The sequence below is a fragment of the Dendrobates tinctorius genome, unplaced genomic scaffold (assembly GCF_039654945.1).
Source record: "Dendrobates tinctorius isolate UK_male_01 unplaced genomic scaffold, ASM3965494v1 ptg000151l, whole genome shotgun sequence".
In the NCBI taxonomy this organism is placed as follows: Eukaryota; Metazoa; Chordata; class Amphibia; order Anura; family Dendrobatidae; genus Dendrobates; species Dendrobates tinctorius.
Genome location: NW_027361818.1, coordinates 20,035,671 through 20,056,884, shown reverse-complemented (window position 1 = coordinate 20,056,884; position 21,214 = coordinate 20,035,671). Strand labels below are relative to the sequence as shown.

At 45.1% G+C, this 21,214-nt stretch overlaps 1 protein-coding gene across 1 annotated transcript; it reads left to right on the top strand.

Annotated features, from left to right (window-relative positions):
- Positions 1-3,632: 3,632 nt before the first annotated feature.
- On the top strand, positions 3,633-13,367 carry LOC141049968 (olfactory receptor 5G9-like). The gene is made up of 2 exons (XM_073546810.1): positions 3,633-4,529; positions 13,323-13,367. The coding sequence occupies exons 1-2, from the start codon at positions 3,633-3,635 to the stop codon at positions 13,365-13,367; spliced, it is 942 nt and encodes a 313-aa protein (XP_073402911.1).
- The last annotated feature ends 7,847 nt before the right edge of the window (positions 13,368-21,214 follow it).

The following is a 21,214-nucleotide window of genomic DNA, read 5'->3' as shown; positions in this document are numbered from 1 at the left end:
CACTACGTGAGCCACTTGTGTGGGTTATATAGTGCGTCTCATGCTACTATGAGTGTGAAAGCACAACCAACATTCAAAAGTGATCAAAACATCAGCCAGAAAGCATTGGTACTGAGATGTGGTCTGTGGTCCTCACCTGCAGAACCATTCCTTTATTGAGGGTGTCTTGATAATTGCCAATAATTTCCATCTGATGTCTATTCCATTTGCACAACAGCATGTAAAATTTATTGTCAATCAGTGTTGGTTCCTAAGTGGACAGTTTGATTCCACAGAAGTTTGATTTACTTGGAGTTATATTCTGTTGCCTAAGTGTTCCCTTTATTTTTTTGAGCAGTATATATATATATATATATATATATATATATATATATGTGTGTATACATATGTACTAGCTGCAGAGCACGGCGGTGCCTGAGCATAGTAACCAACTGTGGTTAGTTATAACAAATCATAATGATTATATTGCACATAAAAACCGTGCATCTAATCCTATCCTGTGTGATACTGACTGCTGAGCAGTGTATCTAATCCTTTTCTGTGTGATACTGTGTGCTGAGCTGCGTATCTAATCCTATCCTGTGTGATACTGTGTGCTGAGCCGTGTATCTAATTCTATCCTGTGTGATACTGACTGCTGAGCTGTACATCTAATCCTATCCTGTGTGATACTGACTGCTGAGCCTTGTATCTAATCCTATCCTGTGTGATACTGACTGCTGAGCTGTGTATCTAATCCTCTCCTGTGTGATACTGTGTGCTGAGCTGCGTATCTAATCCTATCCTGTGTGATACTGTCTGCTGAGCCGTGTAACTAATCCTATCCTGTGTGATACTGACTGCTGAGCCGTGTATCTAATCCTATCCTGTGTGATACTGACTGCTGAGCTGTGCATCTAATCCTATCCTGTGTGATACTGACTGCTGAGCCTTGTATCTAATCCTATCCTGTGTGATAATGGGTTCCCCCTGCAGTCTGTGTCAGAGGGTGGTCTGTGTTGGCACGGTAATAAATTGTTATTTACAGCTTTACAGAAGGACGATAACACCATAGAAATGATAAGAATAATAGGCCTCAGTTACCACAACTGTCTACAAAGAAAACTGTTGCTGAAAGCGACCAATCACAGCTCATTTTTCATCTTTTAAACAGCTCTGGGACAGCGTGGCGAGTTTTGAGTGGCGACTTTTGTGTTTGGACTTTTATGTGGCGAGGTTGGTGTATGTGTGGTGAAATGTGTGCTGAGGGTGGTCTATGTGGTGAAGCACGTTGTAGTGTTTGGCGCATTTTGTGTGTGTGTTCATATCCCCGTGTGTGGTGAGTATCCCATGTCAGGGCCCCAACTTAGCAACTGTACGGTATATACTCTTTGGTGCCACCACTCTCATTCTTTCAGTCCCCCTTGTTCACATCTGGCAGCTGTCAATTTGCCTCCAACACTTTTCCTTTCACTTTTTCCCCATTATGTAGATAGGGGCAAAATTGTTTGGTGAATTGGAACGCGCGGGGTTAAAATTTCGCCTCACAACATAGCCTATGATGCTCTCGGGGTCCAGATGTGTGACTTTGCAAAATTTTGTGGCTGTAGCTACGACGGTGCAGATGCCAATACATACACTTTTTCCCCAATATAAATCACAAGAAAATTGCCCAGGAATCAAATCCTTCATATATACCAAGGAAAAAATATACTATACATATAGATCAATCACTTTTGTGGAACCCGTTATCAAAGAACAGAAAACCACTAAATGGCGCTTCCTGAAGAAGCAGTGCGAAACGCGCGTCGTGGCAGAGGGACGTCAGGGGAATTCCACCTACCTGACCTTTTGGTATGTTAATTATGGCCTTGATTATTATCTCATTTGTGTTTGTTCACATCAGTCATGCTGTTGTCCGGTTTAGTGGTTGATTGAGTTGCAATTTATCCTGATTATTATTGTGCACTTTAGCAGTAATTTATTTATATTCAGGATCTTAGGCACACTGGTTTCTACTCGGCACTAGATTCAGTTTGACATGAGATAAAATATATTACCTTAGCTGGTAATTGTTTTTCGGTGGATTCCTATGGTTGTTCAATCCCTCATTGAATTTTTCCAGTACTTTTCATTGTAATTTTTTGTATTTTTAATGTTGTAAAATAAAAATAAATATTTTGTATAATATGCCATTTAGTGGTTTTCTGTTCTTTGATAACGGGTTCCATAAAAGTGATTGGTTTTTCCCCAATATGTAGAGAGGGGCAAAATTGTTTCGTGAATTGGAATGCGCGGGGTTAAAATTTTGCCTCACAACATAGCCTATGACGCTCTCGGGGTCCAGACGTGTGACTGTGCCAAATTTTGTGGCTGTAGCTGCGACCGTGCGGATGACAATCCCGGACATACACACATACATACATACACTCACATCCACATTGAGCTTTATATATTAATACATATTTTTCTGGCACTCAATGATACTTTTATTATAGGCTCTAAGTTATTTAGTTTGGTTACATCCCACAAGACCTTTATTATGCTAGGATCACCCCACAAGACAATGCGCTATGGAGATGTTCTGACATACTTGGATAAAAGAAACAACATAGTAACTAAGGCCTCATTCACACATCCATATATTTCCAGTACCAGAAAAACCAGTATCGGAGATTTCCGTGTCCATGTGTGTACTACGTGTGGCAGCCGTGTGCCACATCAGTACCACATGGGCAGCCGCCGGGGAAGAAGCACTACAGTAAGCGCTGCTCTCCGGAGGCATGTGCTGAAGTCGGCTCTAATCATTCTCCCCTGCTCTGCCAGCGAGCAGAGGAGAATGATGAGCGTTATAATAAAGTCCGGACAACAGCAGGTGGGGGCTTTGGAATACAGCAGGTGTCGAATGATGGGGGTAACAGTCCCAAAAGCCCCCACCTGCTGTCATTCAGACTTTAATATAGCGCTCATCATTCTTCTCTGATCGCCGGTAGAGCAGGGAAGAATGATTAGAACCGACTTCAGCACCTGCCGCATTCGGAACAGCACTTACTGTAGCGCTTCTTCCCCGGTGGCTATCCGTGTCACACTTAGGACATCAATGTGTGTTCTTGTTGTGCACGTGGCGGGGCGTATTGCCATCTGTGATGGCGGCAAAAAACGGATATGTCAGCGTGTTTTGCCCACGGACACACGGTCCGTGGAAACGCACTGACATGTGCACACACTCATTCATTTGAATGGGTTTACGTGTGTACGTGTCTCCGGTACGAGAGAAAACTGTCACCACACCTACCAGAGACGCGGATGTGTGAAAGAGGCCATAAAATAACTTCTACCTAAAACATCCCTCTCCTGGCATTGTCAATAAATGATAAGTGTTATTTACCTAATGTGTTTTAATGTTGTGGATGATTAATATATATATAATTAAATTACATTTTTGAATGAAACCTAAAGTTTTTATCATTTACAGAAAATGAAGTTACTTGTTTTTGCCTCTTCTCCCTACTGGGCTGAAAGAATTTAGTAAAATGCTAAACTTAGTTAAAATGCGAAGAATAAATCAAATTCTTAAAGGTTCTTTTTTAGCTTCTGGAGCTGCTGACTTTGTATTTGCTTAATAAAATCTTGAACTTTTCTTTTATCCACTAATGACCCCGGTGAGGAATTTGACCATGATCTCTGAGATCCATCTTCTGGGATTCCACACTCTTCCTCAGCTCAATGTTTTACTCTTCGTCTTGTTACTGCTGATTTATTATGTGACAATTAGTGGGAACGTGGCCATAATTCTCCTAGTAACTTGCAGCCGGAGCCTCCAGTCTCCGATGTACTTCTTCCTCACCCATCTCTCCATATCTGACTCATTGATGGCCACCAGTATAATACCCAATACGCTTTACGTAGTCATGGAAGATGATGCCAACATCAGTTTCGTGGGTTGCCTAACTCAGTTTTATTTCTTTAGCGCCTCACTGGCGCTGGATTCTCTTCTACTTTCCGGCATGTCCTATGACCGATATCTGGCCATCTGTAACCCATTGCGTTACAACAATATAATGGACTATTTATTTTGTATGAAATTTATAGGATTTTCTTGGTTTTTGAGCTTTTCTGTGATATTAAATCACGTCATAGCCATCTGTGGTTTAGAGTTTTGCGGACCCAATGTCATCGACCACTACTTCTGTGATCTTTCTCCTCTGCTGGAACTTTCCTGCTCGGACACCTTCATTGTACAGATAGAAGTCACCTTATTGGTCATCCCTATGGCTTTTTTTCAGTTTCTTTTAGTCATTGTGTCCTATTCATATATCCTTTTCACCATCTTAAGAATTCCATCAGTCACTGGTAGACAGAAGGCCTTTTCCACCTGCAGCTCCCACTTGACGGTGGTGTCCATGTATTACGGGACTCTTCTGTGCACCTATCTTGTTCCTACACGAGGACAAACATTAACTGCAAGCAAAGTCCTGTCTCTGCTATATACTGTGGTCATTCCCTGTATCAATCCAATCATATATAGCTTTAGAAGTAAAGACATGAAGGTAGCCTTCTATCGATTTATCGTGCTGATGAAATGAGAGTTGTCGTAGTAAAATTCATATATTAAAATTTCATAAAATGTAAGATGACTGAATTGTAGCGTATTATTATTATGATCTCATTTATAGAATATCACTTTTCAATAAACGGAATTTTTCTGAATTTCTTTTTCTATTTTTAACATTTTTCTACTCTTCTTTAGTGCAGATTTTTTTTCTAGTAATAATAATAATCTTTTTATACACATAGTGCCAACATAATCTCCATCACTGGACAATTCAGAGGGATGTCACACTCTAGAGGGATCATCCTTTTTCTCATTTGTGCATGAAATCACGAGAAGCAATGGGATGAAACTGAATGGGAGAAGACACAGAGTAGATACTAGAAAACAATTTTTGACAGTGAGGGTGATCAATGAGTGTAACAGGCTGCCACGAGAGGTGGTGAGTTCTCCTTCAATTGAAGTCTTCAAGCAGAGGCTGGACAGACATTTGTCTGGGATGATTTAGCGAATCCTGCATTAATCAGGGGGTTGGACCAGATGGCCCAGGAGGTCTCTTCCAACTCTACCATTCTGCGATTCTATGATTCTATAAAACCTTCAAATCCTTTGCAGTCTAATTAAAAAGTTCAGATTTCTTTAGCCATAATAATAATAAAGTTAATTATCGCTATAATTACAGTGGATGAAATTGTTCACCTTGTGTGTATTGGACACTGTAACGGGGTCTACCAAGCTGGGGTACCTCTTTCAGTACCACCCCGTGTTTTCGGAGGTCCGCTCTGCGTTGGCTGGAGTCTGAATGAATGACGCTGGATGGAATTCCTTGGTTACATGGGCGCATATAAAAGATCACTGCTTCTCCATGTATTTCCAGTCTGACAACTCTTTACTCACAGGACACAGAATATATCACACAGATACAGAGGGCAGGCCAATAGAAAAGCGGCAGGCCAGACATGCATTACGAAAGCTGCAGGTGGCCGGAGCCTGCCGATGTTTACTGTGGGAATTACAAAGGTGGGGGGAGGGCGGACAAAAGGAGAATATCGTGTTCCCTCTACCTATTATACATACATATAACTGCACAACATATTCTGGGTGCTGAGTGGTTCTGTAACATGTAACAGACACTCATTTCCTCACTTTCCCATTACTTTTTTTTTCTTTTGTGTACAAAAACTCTACAATTCTCCCTTCTTTCAGTACCTGCGGAATCTCACTGCGTCCCAACATCATTCCCACTGCCTCTCCATTTGTAGGAAAATGCCTAATCTGATTTCCTAGGACAATGAAAATGAACGGTCAGCGTAGCGCTAGTAACACAAGGACAAACAATAGTGTCTCCTTTAGCCCACAACGCGTTTCGACGGTAATCCCGTCTTCTTCAGGTGGTAGTTTATTATTACAAGACAGGAAGGGGTATAAATATAACAGACAACCAATCAAAATGATCCCAGCAATCAACAACCACATGATTAGCATGTCACATGACAAAATATAGTTACTCAGGAAGAAGAGATAAAAATACATAGTAAAAATGCATAAAACAAGATTAAAAAGTAAAGTTTAAGAACATATATATTGCATTCAAAATTATATATGGCTAAAGGGAGTAAAAAGAAGTAAAATTATTGCGTCACTTTCTCAATCGTCAAATTCAGTTCCTCAGGGGCCAATGTGCCTAGCTTGAATATGCAAAAACTTTTCAGATTAATTAAACAACTGTAGCGATCAAGTACGGTATATGGTATACAGTCAATAATTATTAACTTTAATGATTTTGGATCCTTCTGATTCGTAGTAAGGAAATGTTTGGACAAAATGTGCAATGGAAAGCCATTCCTAATGTTCTGGCGGTGCTTATTTAGCCACGCGCGCATGGTCTGTATGGTGTGGCCTACATGTTGGAGACTGCAACCACATCCCAGTAAGTACTTTACAAAAATTGATTGGCAATTAAGAAAATAGTTAATTTTGTAACTATTGCCCGTGGTGTTAGATCTAAATTCCTTAACACCATAATGGATGCACAGCCCAGGCACTTCGCAAATCTACATTCAAAACATCCAGGGTTCCTGGCTGATGTTGCCCCAAACCCAAGAGAAGGATTCAAGGTTGTGTTACTTGGTGCAACAAGATTACGGAGAGTACGACTTCTTCTATAGACTGTTCTAGGCCAGAAAGGAATATGACCAGAGAGTTTAGCGTCACCCTTCAAAATAAACCAATATCTCATCAGGAGTTTCTCTACCTTCATATGTGATTGATTGAAGGTGGTGACAAAGCACCATTTGTCAAAATCAGAAGCGGAAGGATCATTCGTTTTCCTGCTTTTAATCTCATCTATACAATCTTTCTGAGAGAATGATTTAGCTTTTAGAAATGCATCCTGGACCAGTTTCTTTGGGTAGACTTTATTTTGGAAGCGTTGTTTCAAAACCTTTGCTTCAGTCTGAAAATCGGTGTCCTTAATGCATTTCTTCCTGATCCTCCAATATTGCCCATATGGAATATTGAGAATCCATTTTGGGAGGTGGCCACTGTTAAAACTAAAATAACTATTAACATCCACATTCTTGAAGTGCGTGGATGTAAAGTAACGGCCTACAGCATCCACGTGCACAACCAAATCCAAGAATTGGATAGACATACTAGACGTATTAGCAGTAAAGGAAAGGCCACAAGGGTTCAGGTTTAAAATATGGAAAAGATCCAATGCTTCCAACTCTGAGAGAAAAAAGAGAAAGGAAGAACAGAGAGGGAGAAAGAAAGAGAAGAAAGAAAGAACAGAGAGAGAGAAAGAGGGGAAAGAAAGAAAGAAGAGAGCGAACAGATAAAAAGAAAGAACAGAGAGTGAAAGAAAGAACAGAGACAAAAAGAGAAAGGAAGAACAGAGAGAGAAAGAAAGAGAGGAAAGAAAGAACAGAGAGAAAGAGAAAGAAAGGGGAAAGAAAGAACAGATAATGAAAGAAAGGAAAAAAAGAGGGGACAGAAAAAAGAACAGAGGGAGAGCGAAAGAAAGAAAGAGGAAAAGGAAAGAAAGAAAGAACAGAGAGAGAAAGAAAGAGGGAAAAGAAAGAAAGAAAGAAGAGAGACAGAATGATGTAAAGAAAGAAAGAGAACAGAGAGAAAGAAGAAAGAGGGGAAATAAATGGAAAGAAAAAGGGGAAAGAAATAGAAAGAAAAAAAGAGAGCAAAGAGGGGAAAGAAAGAACGGAGAGAGAGAATGAAAAAAAGGATTAGAGAGAAAAAGAAAGAATAGAGAGACAGAAAGAAAGAAAGATAGAAAGAAAGAAAGAAAGAAAGAAAGAAAGGGAAAGAAATAACAGAGAAAGAAAGAGGGAAAAGAAAGAGCAGAGAAAAAGAAAGAAACAGAAGGAAAGAAAGAACAGAGAGAGAAAGAAAGAGGGGACAGGAAAAAGAACAGAGAGAGAGAAAGAAAGAGGGGAAAGAAAGATAGAAAGAGGGGAAAGAAAGAACAGAGAGAGAACAGATAGAAGAAAGAACAGAGAGAATGAGAAAGAAAGAACAGGGAGAGAGCAAGAAAGAGGGGACAGAAAAGAACAGAGAGCGAAAGACAGAAATAGGGGAAAGAAAGAAAAAAGGGGAAAGAAAGAAAGAATAGAGAGAGAGAAAGAGAATAAGAAAGAGAGAAAGAAATAACAGAGAGAGAAAGAAAGAAAAAGAAAGTTGAAAGAAAGAACAGAGCAACAGAGAGAAAGAAAGAGGGGAAAGAAAGAACAGAGAGAGAAAGAGAAAGAAAGAAAGAAAGAAAGAAAGAAAGAAAGAGAAAATAAAGAAAGAAAGAAGGGAAAGAAAGAACAGAGAGAGAAAAAGAAAGAGGGGAAAGAAAGAAAGAACAGAGAGAGAGAAAGAAAGAAGTAAAGAAAGAAAGAAAGAACAGAGAGAAAGAAAGAGCGGAAAGAAAAAGAAAGAAAGAAAAAAAAGAGGTGAAAGAAAGAACAGAGAGAGAAAGAAAGAACAGATAGAGAGAGAAAGAAGAAAGAAAGATTAGAGAGAGAAAGAAAGAACAGAGAGAGAAAGAAAAAGAGAGGGAAAGACAGAACAGAGAATGAGAAAGAAACAGAAAGAAAGAACAGAGAAAGAAACAGAGAGAGAGAGAAAGAAAACAAGAAAGAAAGAAAGCAAGAAAGAAAGCAAGAAAGAAAGAAAGATTCTATAAATATACTATAGCAGCCCGGCTCCCATTGTAATGCCCACCTGAGCCTCCCAGTGCAGGACATATCATGATCTGCTCACATGGCTGGCATCCCCGATTCCAAGGCGATCCTGCTGTCCGCGCTGTTTGGAGGACATGGTGATGGATATGAAGCATTCCTGGTTCCATCACAGTCTCCTCATGAAATTACCTCATTTCCAGTCAGCTTACAGCACATCACTTCTGGTGGATCATCAAGTGCGAGTTTCAAAGTGCTCCTCGGGCTCCGCTGTGTACTCCTGTGTCCATGGGAAAAGCCAGCTTTTTATGCCTTGTACACACCTGGCTCCACTCCGTATATCCTGTACACATATGGTTCCACTCCGTACATGCACGGCTCCACTCTGCATACCCCATACACACGTGACTCCGCTCCGTACATCTCGTACACGCAAGGCTCAACTTCATACACCTCATAAACACGTGGCTCCGTACACCTCGTACACGTGCGACTCCACCCTGTACACCTCGTACACGCTTGGATCCGCTCTGTAAACCTCGTACACGCGCGGCTCCGCTCCATACACCTCGTACAAGCATGGCTCCGCTTCGTACACCTCTTATACTCGTGGCTCCTCTCCGTACACCTCGTACACGCATGGCACCGCTCTGTACACATGCGACTCCACTCCGTACGCCCCGTACAGACGCGGCTCCTCTCAGTATGCCCCGCACACACGTGGCTTTGCTCTGTACACTTCATACACACATGGCTCCATACACCTCGTACACATGTGGCTCCGCTCCGTACACCTCGTACACACATGGCTCCGCTCCATACACACATGGCTTCGCTCTGTACACCTCATACACACGTGGCTCCATACATCTCGTACACACGCGGCTCGATACACCACGTACACGCGCGGCTCCGCTCTGTACACCTCGTACACACATGGCTGCGTTCTGTACACCTTGTACACGCGCAGCTCGTCTCCGTACACCTCGTACACACGCGGCTCTGCTCCATACACCTCATACACACAAGGCTCCTCTCTGTACACCTCGTACACACACGTCTCTGCTCCATACACCTCGTACACACACGGCTCTGCTCCGTACATCATGTACACGTGTGGCTCTGCTCAGTACACCTCGTACACACACGGCTCTGCTTCGTGCACCTCTTACACACGCGGCTCTGCTCCGTACACCTCGTACACACGCGGCTCTGCTACATCCACACTATAAAGTAAACCCCTCCTGACCCCACACAGAAACTTTACCTCATCCAGCGCCATGACAACCAGCACAGCAGAGTCCTGCAGAGTGCAGACACGGAGGCCCCTAATCATGAGACCCAGACTCATCCCCTCTCACAGGTCCTGTGCGCAAACATCACACAGACCAGCCTCATCATTGCAAGCTGCGGTGGGTCTATCTGGGAGGGCAAAAATGGTGTCGGTGCATGGGGGGGCATGGCGGCTCAGTGCAATGTGGGAAAAATAGCGTCCCGGGCAGGACGCAGGGGTGTGTCAAAAACGGGACTATCCCACGAGAATTGGGACGGTTGGGAGCTATGCATCATTATGACAGCGGCTCCACCACCAGAGTCTATTACTTTGTATTGAGAGCCCATGACTTCCTACTGAAGCTGCCTGAACAATGAGAACTTTTTTTGTATCTTTTCCAGGCTACTAAACACTGGAGCAGTAAAATAACACAACATAAAATGGGACATGAGCATAGCAATGGCATTCTGACATTGCTTCACACTATTCAGCTGGGGTTGGGATTCCCCACTGTAGCATGAGGTGTCCCCTCGGTACCACTGAAAAAGAAGTCCTCTCCCTCCTCATTTTCATCATCCTCTTCATCCCCCAATGTTACCTGATGATATTGGTTGGGCTGGGTAGGATCATTCATTCTGAAATCTTGCTCCATACCCAGCTGCTGGGCATGCAAAGATTCCAGTTTTTGATTCTGCAGCGATTTTTCAGCAGACATAGCATAGGGATGGTTATGCTGATAATAGCCTGATCACCGCTCACAAGCTTGGTGCAGTACTCAAAGTTATCAAACACCTCATAAATATCAGCGATCCACACCCACTCGACAGTTGTTATGTGTCTTGGCTGAGTCTCAGTGTGACGGGCATGTTTAAGCTGGTATTCAGAAAGTGCCCTCTGCTGCTCACCTATCCTTGCCAACATATGATATGTTGAGTTCCACCGTGTTGGCAGGTCGCAAATGAGTCGGTGGTTTGGCAAATTAAATTGCTTTTGAAGCACTGCAAGACCGGCAACAGTGGTTGAGGAATGGCGGAAATGGGCGCAAATACGGGCACCTTCTCAAGTTGGTACGGCAAGTCAGGGAATGTTTTTATAAATTTCTGCACCACTAGGTTCAGCACGTGAGCCATGCATGGCACGTGTACCAGCTTCCCGAGCTTTAAAGCCGCCACCTGGTTACGCCCATTGTCACAGACAACCAGACCAGGTTGGAGTTGCAGTGGGGAGAGCCACTGATTGGTCTGTTGTTTTAGTCCTTGCCACAACTCTGCCGCAGTGAGTGGTGTTTCACCTAAGCAGGTCAGCTTCAGCAGAGCATGTTGCCCCTTTGCTGATGCACTGCTGCACAGCTCCCAACTTAGGAATGATGTGGAGGGTAATTCAGCATAGGATGACGAGGCGGAGGAGGAGGAGGAAGAGGGGAGACCACTACCACTCACCACTACCGGTGATATCACCTCAACCAACACCGGAACTGCTGCAACCCACCAACCTACTGTGTCCTTCCCCACCATCCTGTAGCATGTAAGCCCCCGGGAGCAGGGTCCTCTCTCCCCTCTGTATCAGTCTGTGATTGTTAGTTTGTTTACTGTGAGTGATATCTGTAATTTGTATGTAACCCCTTCTCATGTACAGCACCATGGAATCAATGGTGCCATATAAATAATAATAATAATGATGTGGAGGGTAATTCAACATAGGATGATGAGGCGGAGGAGGAAGAGGGGGGACAGGACGTATATGATGAGGTGGAAACAATGGCATGGGTAGGATATGTGATAATCCAGTTTGAGACTTCGTCACACCCTTCACCAGGTTGAGCCAGTGTGCCATGACAGATGTATCATCCCTGGCCACAAGTGCTTGTCCACATGTCTGTTGTAAGATGGACCTTCCCAGTTATGGCTTGGTGAGAGCACGCTTTAGATTGTTTAAGATGTGCTAGTTTAATGCGGGGACAGCACAGCGGGAAAAATAGTGACGGCTGGGAACAGAGTATCGTGGGGCAGCCACAGCCAAAAGACCATGGAAAGACTGTGTCCCCACAAGCCTAAATGACAACATCTCCATGGCTAGCAACTTGGCAATGTGCGCGTTCAGTATTTGTGCTTGTGGGTGCGTAGCTTGGTATTTACACCTCCTTTCATACATCTGGGGCACGGACAATTGGACACTTTCCTGGGACAAACAAGTGGATGAGCTTGTTGTGTCCTATGTCTGTGGAACTGCAACTTGTGAGCAAGAGGTATGATGATCACCTGCTTCCTGCCCAGCAGATTGGGAAGAACGTATCACAGGTGACATGGCAGTGGTTTGACCCGCAGTCGCAGACACTGATTTGGTACCCTGTTGTTCAGCCCACCGACTAGGGTGCTTGGCTGGCATGTGTTTCCGCATACTGGTGGTGCTTTGGTTGCCTTTTCCCTGGCCTCTGCTCAGCTTCGTATAGCAGATGCTATGGATGACATCATTTGGTTCAGAAAGACTATCGGAAAAAAATTTCCAGACAGTGGCTGAACGCACCCTTGCCTTGACATGGGGCACAGAGGGATTGCTCTTGTCAACAGTTGACACACTTTGCCCTCTACTCAAACCAGTAGCCTTGGTGCCTTTGTTGGTGCTGCGCATCCACCTTCTTCCTCTGTGCTGCTGTGCTGGCTATGCGTGAAGCGGTCGAGGTCAGATCGGTGGTCTGATCATCGACCACCTCGTCGTCCATGTCATCCTCCTTCCGTGTTGATATTGGTGACTGGCCAGATGGGAACTGTGTATCATCACCATCTGCCTCCACTTCTTCACCCGGTATATCACGTGGATGAAAGTAGCTTTCTTCTGCCCGTGGGGTTTCAAATATTTGGCCATCATCAACAGAAAATACCTCACCATGTTCCTCTTCAATGTCGTGTTGGTGACAGGCCAGAGGCAATGAAAGGAAATGGACCAAACAGATCCTCGGAGTGGCCAAGGTTGGCGTCAAATGTTTCCTGTGACTCTTGACTGGGTGATGAACTAGAAACAGGTTGAGAATAGGATGACCCAGCATTCTCTGCATGGACAGGAGACTGTTTTGTCTTGGAAGATTTTGTGCCACTGATGCTAGAAAATTTTGTTGAGGCATTATTAGCCATCCAAGACAGTATCTGTTCTTTTTCTTCTGGCTTCCAGACCCATTTACGTTCCAAACTGGGAAATTTCGCCAGGAACCTAGATCCATCAACCTTGTTCGGTCTCCCAGACTCTGTGCCTTGTTGGGCACCAATGACAACCCCTTGTCCACGTCCATGTCCTTATCCCTTCATAACAGCCTTTTTAGGAATATTGGATTTTTCTGCCATAGTTGCTGATGTTCAGATGCAGATATTGGGGAACAAGTAGCAGTTAGTGCTTTGTGGATGGTAGCAGTACAGCCTAGTACTGCTTTGTGTTAAACAGCACCACAGCAGCACAAAAATATTGCCCTGAGGTTTAAGGTGAGATTACGCACCCCAGTAACCACACAAGACAACGATGCTGCTAATAAAAATTGCTCTGAGGTTTAAGGCGAGATTACGCACCCCAGTAACCACACAAGACAGCGATGCTGTCACTAAAAAATTGCCCTGACGTTTAAGGCGAGATTACGCACCCCAGTAACCACACAAGACATCGGTGCTGCCAATAAAAAAATTGCCCTTCGGATAAGGTGAGATTATGCACCCCAGTAACCACACAAGACAGCGGTGCTGCCAACAAAAAAATTGCCCTGAGGATTAAGGCGAGATTATGCACCCCAGTCACCACACAAGAAATCTGTGCTGCCAATGAAAAATTGCCCTCCGGATTAAGGTGACATTATGCACCCCGGTGTCCACACAAGACAGCGATGCTGCCAATAAAAAAATTGCCCTGAGGTTTTAGGTGAGATTACGCACTCCAGTAACCACACAAGACAGCGATGCTGCCACTAAAATGTTGCCATGAAGTTTAAGGTGAGATTACGCACCCCAGTAACCACACAAAACAGCGGTGCTGCCACTAAAAATTTCCCTGAGGTTTACGGCGAGATTACGCACCCCAGTCACCACACAAGACAGCTGGCTGTGTGTCTGTTGTGCAGTACCGTGCGTCCTATTCGCTGTGAACACAGCACCGCAGCATCACAAAAAAACTGCCCTGCAGGGATAAACGTGACCACAAAAATAGCTGGGAAAACTGTCACTACTCAGTCCCTGACCTTATACTTTCAGCTCTGAAAAGAGCTTTGGGGTTTTACAGAGGATTTCTGGATGATTTGCACAAACAAACACAACTCTCCCTAGCAGCTGCTCACACTCTCCCTACACTAGCTATGTTCTGCATGCAATGTTCAGAAAATGGCGGCGGCAGGGCGTATATAGAGACAGGCTATGACTCCTAGGCTATAGCCTATGACTCGTGTATGACGCTGGGTGGCCAGCCAATCATAGTAATGCTGCCCAAAGCCAAGAAGGCTGTGGCATTACTGTAACTACAGCTAATATGAGCAAAGGCGACGTGTCATGTTGTGTTTTTAGTTTTGGGTAGGTGGTGTAGGAGTTAACTCTGAGAGCCTCTCTGTGGATCTGGGGAGGGTTTTTATAGCTTCAGGGGAGAGCCGTCACCTGTCGCTTATACTCCTATCTGAGTGTGCCCGACCCTGCTCTGTCCGTGCGTCATGCCAATCATTTTCCATCTGCCTGGTATTCTGACCCTGCTCTGTTACGGTTTACGTCACTGGTTTGCTGACTCTGTACCTGCTTTGCCTGTGCTGTGTATGACCCTTGGCTTTGTCTGACCTCCCATCTGTATATCCCTCCTGTACCTCGCTTGCCCATACTGTGTATGACCTCCGTTTTGCCTGACTCTGAGTTTTCTGTATAGTGTCCTGCCATCTCTGAAAGCAGGACGCTAAGCCCCGCCCCCTTGCAGTCACATGACCGTAGGTCCTGTGACTGTTTGCTAAACTTCAGCGTCCACAGGTCCTGTGCATCGGTAATTTCCGGCTGTACCTGTCCCCGGGCCCCCTACAGTGCGGGTGAGTCCCTGCTCAGCGGAGGCTGTATGCCGGCGCTGTCAGGATCGTGACATTATAAGCGACCTATAACAGTTCATTCCCCCTGCCCCTGAGAGTAAGGTGTGTGAGTGTGGGAATTACAGTTTGCATCATGGACCCCATGCAAACATTATCTGACCAGGTTAAACAACTATCACAGATGTTTCAGAAACTTAATGTGGAGCAGCGCTCTATGGCCCAAACCCAGCAGCAGCTGGTTAATACTGTACAGGGAGCTCTCGGTCCTGAGATCAGGGACGTGTCACTTACTTCCCCGGAATCTCCGGTTAAACTGCCGGACTCTTTTTCTGGGGACAAAAGGGAGTACAGGGCTTTTAGAGAGGGATGCAAATTGTTATTTTCCCTGATACCCCGTTCGTCTGGGGGAGAATTTCAGAGGGTGGGGGTGATTATTTCCCTACTTCGGAGTGCCCCCCAAGCCTGGGTGTTCTCTCTAGCCCCCACAGCTCCAAAACGTATGACTGTGGATGCATTGTTTGAGGCCTTGGGCCACATTTATGATGAACCAGACAGGGTTCGCTTGGCAGAGGACATGGTGATGAGCACATGTCAGGGTCAGCACTCAGCAGAGTGGTTCTGCTCTGAATTCCGACGGTGGTCAGCGGAAGTGTCCTGGGATTATGCTGCTCTCCGTGGACTATTCCGTAGGGGCCTGTCGGAACGCCTTCAGGACGCCCTGGCTCTGCATCCACCTCCTGACAGTCTGGAGGATGCCATGACCCAGGCCGTGCAGATGGATCGCCGGCTCAGAGCTAGAGGGGTTATGCACTCCGAGTCATCCTTGTTTTCCAGTAGTAAAGAGGTGGAGGCCAGTCCTGTGCCTATGGAAATTGGTGCCACCTCGGTCAGAGAGAAAGAGATGAAGCGCCGCCGTGAGAAACAACTTTGCTTCTACTGTGGGGAACCAGGACATTGGAGGAGAGATTGTCCAGTATGTCCAATGTCCTCCAAGCCAACGGGAAACTACTAGGTCTGGGTAGTGATCGAGGAGGCTGCCCAGACCCCCAGGTACTTTTTTACTCATGCCCTAAATTTCTACTTAATGTTGAACTGGTAGTAGACAACTGTCATTTTATTTCCACAGCCTTGGTGGACTGCGGTTCATCACTTAACCTGGTCAGTTCCAGTACCGTCTCCAGGGTCAAGATAGGGACAGTCAGGTTGGAGACCCCTCTGAAAATCGTTGCCATTGACTCTTCCCCTCTCACCCGTTCGGGGATTCATTATGTTACTAACAGTTTTGTTTTGCATGTTGGTTCCTCCCATGTTGAGGAGATGAAATGTTTTGAAATGGACAACCTGCACGAAGGGCTGGTATTGGGCATGCCGTGGCTTCAATGGCACAACCCAGTTATTGATTGGGAGAAAAGAGAAATTGTTAAGTGGGGTCCTAAATGTATTGACTGTGCCTATAAACCTGTGTTCTGTATTACACCTGCAAAACCTGCCTGTGAGTCTTCGGTTTGTCTGTAGGGTATTCCGGAGTACCTCAAGGACTTCGAGGACGTGTTCTCCGAAAGCAAGGCCGAGGCATAACCCCCACATAGGTCATTTGACAGCACTATAGACCTAATCCCTGGGGCCAAATTGCCCAAAGCCCATTTATTTAATTTGTCAGGACCAGAGCATCTGGCAATGAAGGAATACATAACAGAAAGTCTCCGAAAAGGGCATATAAGACCCTCAGTTTCTCCGATAGCAGCAGGGTTTTTCTTTGTTAAAAAGAAAGATGGTGGCCTGTGCACCTGCCTTGACTTAAGAGAGCTAAACAAGATTACTGTCAGGAATGCGCAACCCTTACCCCTGATTACAGATTTGTGTAACCAACTTTCAGGGGCAAAATGGTTTTCCAAATTGGATCTTAGAGGGGCTTATAATTTGATAAGAATTAAAGAAGGAGGCGAATGGAAAACTGCCTTTCTCACATCAGAGGGATTGTTTGAAAATTTAGGGATGCCGTTTGGCCTCACTAATGCTCCAGCGGTCTTTCAAACTTTCATTAATGTGGTGTTTGCGGATCTCATCGGCTGCTTCGTTGTCATTTACTTTGACGATATTCTGATTTACTCGACTGACAAAGAGTCTCATTTGTTGAATATCAAAACGGTACTTCAAAGACTCAAGGAAAACCAATTATTTGTTAAACCTGAAAAATGTACTTTTTTCGTCCAGGAGCTAACGTTCATGGGAATCATAATCTCGCCACAGGGGTTTCGGATGGATCCCAAGAAAGTGCAAGCCATTGTGGAGTGGGTCCAACCTCAGGACCTGAAAGGACTCCAGCGCTTCTTGAGATTCGCAAACTATTACCGTAGATTTATCAAGGGCTTCTCACAGATTGTGAAACCTCTCACCGATCTCATCATGCAAAGGGGCTGATATCAAAATTGGTCCCCCTCAGCGAAACAGTCCTTTCTGGTTTTAAAAAATTGTTTTATGTCTGCTCCAATACTTGTGCAACCAGATCCGTCCTTGCCATTTGTGGTGGAGGTTGACGCCTCTGAGGTAGGGGTAGGGGCTGTGTTGTCTCAAGGGCCAGCTACCCTGACTAACCTTAGACGTTGTGCTTATTTTTCCAAAAAGTTTTCTCCGGCAGAGAGAAACTACGATGTTGGGAATAGAGAGCTTCTGGCAATTAAGCTGGCATTTGAAGAATGGAGACATTTTTTGGAAGGGGCAGAACATCCAATTAAGGTCATCACTGATCACAAAAATCTGGAATATATCAAAACTGCTAAGAGATTGACCCCCAGACAGGCCCGTTGGTCACTTTTTTTTCCCGATTTCAATTCTCGATTACATTCCATCCAGGATCTAAAAATGTGAAAGAAGACGCATTATCAAGCAGTTTTGAACCATTGTCTGCCCCTGATCCTCCATCATCCATTCTTCAACCTGGGGTAGTTTTAGCTGCACTGTCATCAGAACTGGAGCGGGAGATTATGGAGGCTCAATCTTTAACTCCAAGGTCCAAACCCGCTAAAAAATTGTTTGTCCCGCAACACTTGCGTTCTAATCTCCTACGAGAGTTTCATGACTCTAAACTGGGCGCTCATCCAGGTATTGATACCACAGGTGACGTGATAAAAAGAGTCTTCTGGTGGCCATGTATGTCGGGGAGATTAAGAAACATGTCACTGCATGCGGGGTTTGCGCACGTTCTAAGAGCTCTCATTGACGGCCGGCCGGGGAATTGGTGCCTTTACAAATTCCAAGAAGGCCTTGGACTCATTTGTCTATGGACTTCATCACTAACCTCCCTCCTTCTCGGGGTAATATGGTAATTTGGGTAATTGTGGATAGATTCTCTAAGATGGCACATTTTGTACCCATGACTAAATTACCGTCTGCAGAAGTTCTATCTCGACACTTCCTTTCTCAAATTGTTCGCCTTCATGGGGTACCTACTAACATTGTCTCGGACAGGGGGACACAATTTGTGGCTAAGTTTTGTCAGGCTTTGTGTAGAAAGTTGGGGATATCTCTGTCTTTCTAATCAGCTTACCACCCAGAGAGCAATGGACAGACGGAACGCACCAATCAGTCACTGGAACAGATCCTCCGGTGTTTAACTTCCACGTTAAAGGATGACTGGTGCGAGGCCTTACCATTGGCGGAGTTCGCCTTTAACAGTCGAATAAACCAATCCACGGGTAGGTCACCATTTTTTATTAATTATGGATTGAACCCTCACTTTGGTGAGTTCTCACTGCTGGATTCTAGCTGTCCAGGGGCAGAAGACTCCGTCAGCAGAATAAGTGATTTATGGGCTAAGGTTCGGACGAACATTTCCAGAGCAAAAGAGAAATATAAACGTTTTGCTGACAATAAGAGGGATCCGGGTCTGACACTATAGTGTGGGGATAAGGTATGGCTTTCTACGTGAAACATAACCTTAAAATTACCTTCCGCCAAGCTGGGACCTAAATTCATTGGCCCTTATGTAATAACCGAGGTAATCAACCCAGTGGCATATCGTTTACTTCTCCCTGCATCCTTGAAAGTTCATAATGTGTTCCATAGGTCTCTACTCAAACCAGTGGGCTCGGTGGTAGAGGAACCTGGTTCCATACCAACTCCAGTGTTGGTAGATGGTCATATGGCGTTCGAAGTGCAAAACATTGTACAGTCTCGGTGAGTAAGCGGTTCCTTGCAATATCTTGTACATTGGAAGGGGTACGGTCCGGAGGACCGATCGTGGGTACCAGCCAGGTTAGTGCACGCTGATGGTCTGGTTAGAGCTTACCATGCTCGGTATCATGAGAGACCTGGGGGTCTGGAGGCCCCCCGTTGAAGGAGGGGTACTGTCATGGTGTGTTTTGAGTTTTGGGTAGGTGGTGTAGGAGTTAACTCTGAGAGCCTCTCTGTGGATCTGGGGAGGGTTTTAATAGCTTCAGGGGAGAGCCGTCTCCTGTTGCTTATACTCCTATCTGAGTGTACCTGACCCTGCTCTGTCCGTGCGTCACGCCAATCATTGTCCGTCTGCCTGGTATTCTGACCCTGCTCTGTTACGGTTTACGTCTCTGGTTTGCTGACTCTGTACCTGCTTTGCTTGTGCTGTGTATGACCCTTGGCTTTGTCTGACCTCCCTCCTGAAAATCCCTCCTGTACCGCGCTTGCCCGTACTGTGTATGACCTTTGGCTTTGTCTGACCTCACATCTGTATATCTCTCCTGTACCTCACTTGCCCGTACTGTGTATGACCTCCGTTTTGCCTGACTCTGAGTTTTCTGTATAGTGTCCTGCTATCTCTGAAAGCAGGACGCTAAGCCCCGCCACCTTGCAGTCACAGGACCGTAGGTCCTGTGACTGCTTGCTAAACTTCAGCGTCCACAGATCCTGTGCATCTGTACTTTCCGGCCGTACCTGTCCCTGGGCCCCCTACAGTGTGGGTGAGTCACTGCTCAGCGGAGGCTGTACGCCGGCGCTGTCAGGATCCTGACATGACGCTGCACTGCAAGCATTCACAAAGAGCACACTGGGTTAGCTGCACACAATGTGAATGGGACGCAAAGGGACTGCACTCTGTTACTCCTCAGAGCGGTACAATGCTGCAGAGCACCTAAGGCTAAGCACACTGCGTTAAACGTCACACAGTGTGCACAGACCATAAAGAACATACCCTGTTACTCCACATAGAGGTAAAGAAGAAATGTGTCAGAGCATGTGGATAAACTGTGCTCTATGTACAGCACGTGCTAGCAGGTGTGTGCCACAGCGCATTGCTAGACTGTGCCCTGTGTAGAGGATAACCTGCCTCACCAGGAGAAACTAACGCATCCACTCACAGCACACACTCACAGACACAGGTCATAAGGCCGGGGTCACACTAACCGACGCAAAATACGGTCCGTATTTTACATGCGTAATACGGATGAATGACCCCTAAATAGTGCTCCATATGTCATCCGTAAGCAACGTGTGGTCGCGTATTTTGCGCATGTCCGCATCCGTATGTAATCTGTATGGCATCCGTAAGGCGAGATTTTCTCGCAGGTTTGCAAAATGGACATTTAACGGTTTTGAGGCCTGCTAACTATTTAAATCATTAGCCTGCACCCTATTTATTGGCTCAGGAACAGGTGGCTGCCTCCATTCTATCCATTTGTGACCTTGCCTTGACTAGGTGTGTTGCTGTTGTATGTACAAAATGGCAGACAGTCTGAGTTTCAACACAAATGAGCAGGTTCTCTTCAAATGGCTTTTGTCACGCCGCTTGGGTCAACCATACCCAGTGATAGTGGATCCGCGGAGGAGGAGACGCATGTGGGTCCATCCACTTTTGAGGCAACGACTCACAAGAGGTCATTTTCACCGCCTCTATTCTTCTCTGCGGGAGCATCCGGAAAAATTCTACCAATACTGTCGCATGAGCCTTGCAACATTTGATCTACTCTTGGAGACAGTGCGCCCTGGGATAACCTTTCAGGACACAAGGATACGCAAAGCTATATCTGCAGAGGAGCGACTTCTACTCACATTACGGTATGTACTACACAACCACATTCTCTATGTTCATGATGTATTGCCCAAAGTATGTATTTTTTGCTTCTTGGACTAAGTTTAATGCCCTCATCCTATTCCAGATATATTTAAACTTACAGACCAGAATGTTATGTGTAACATGTACTGAATATCACTTAGTCATTGTGAGACCA

Excerpts from the sequence above, each read along its gene's own strand:
- LOC141049968 (XM_073546810.1), top strand. The coding sequence starts at position 3,633 with ATGACCCCGGTGAGGAATTTGACCATGATCTCTGAGATCCATCTTCTG. Across the intron at positions 4,530-13,322 it reads TTAGAAGTAAAGACATGAAG|TTGCTGATGTTCAGATGCAG; the intron begins GTAGCCTTCTAT and ends TTTCTGCCATAG.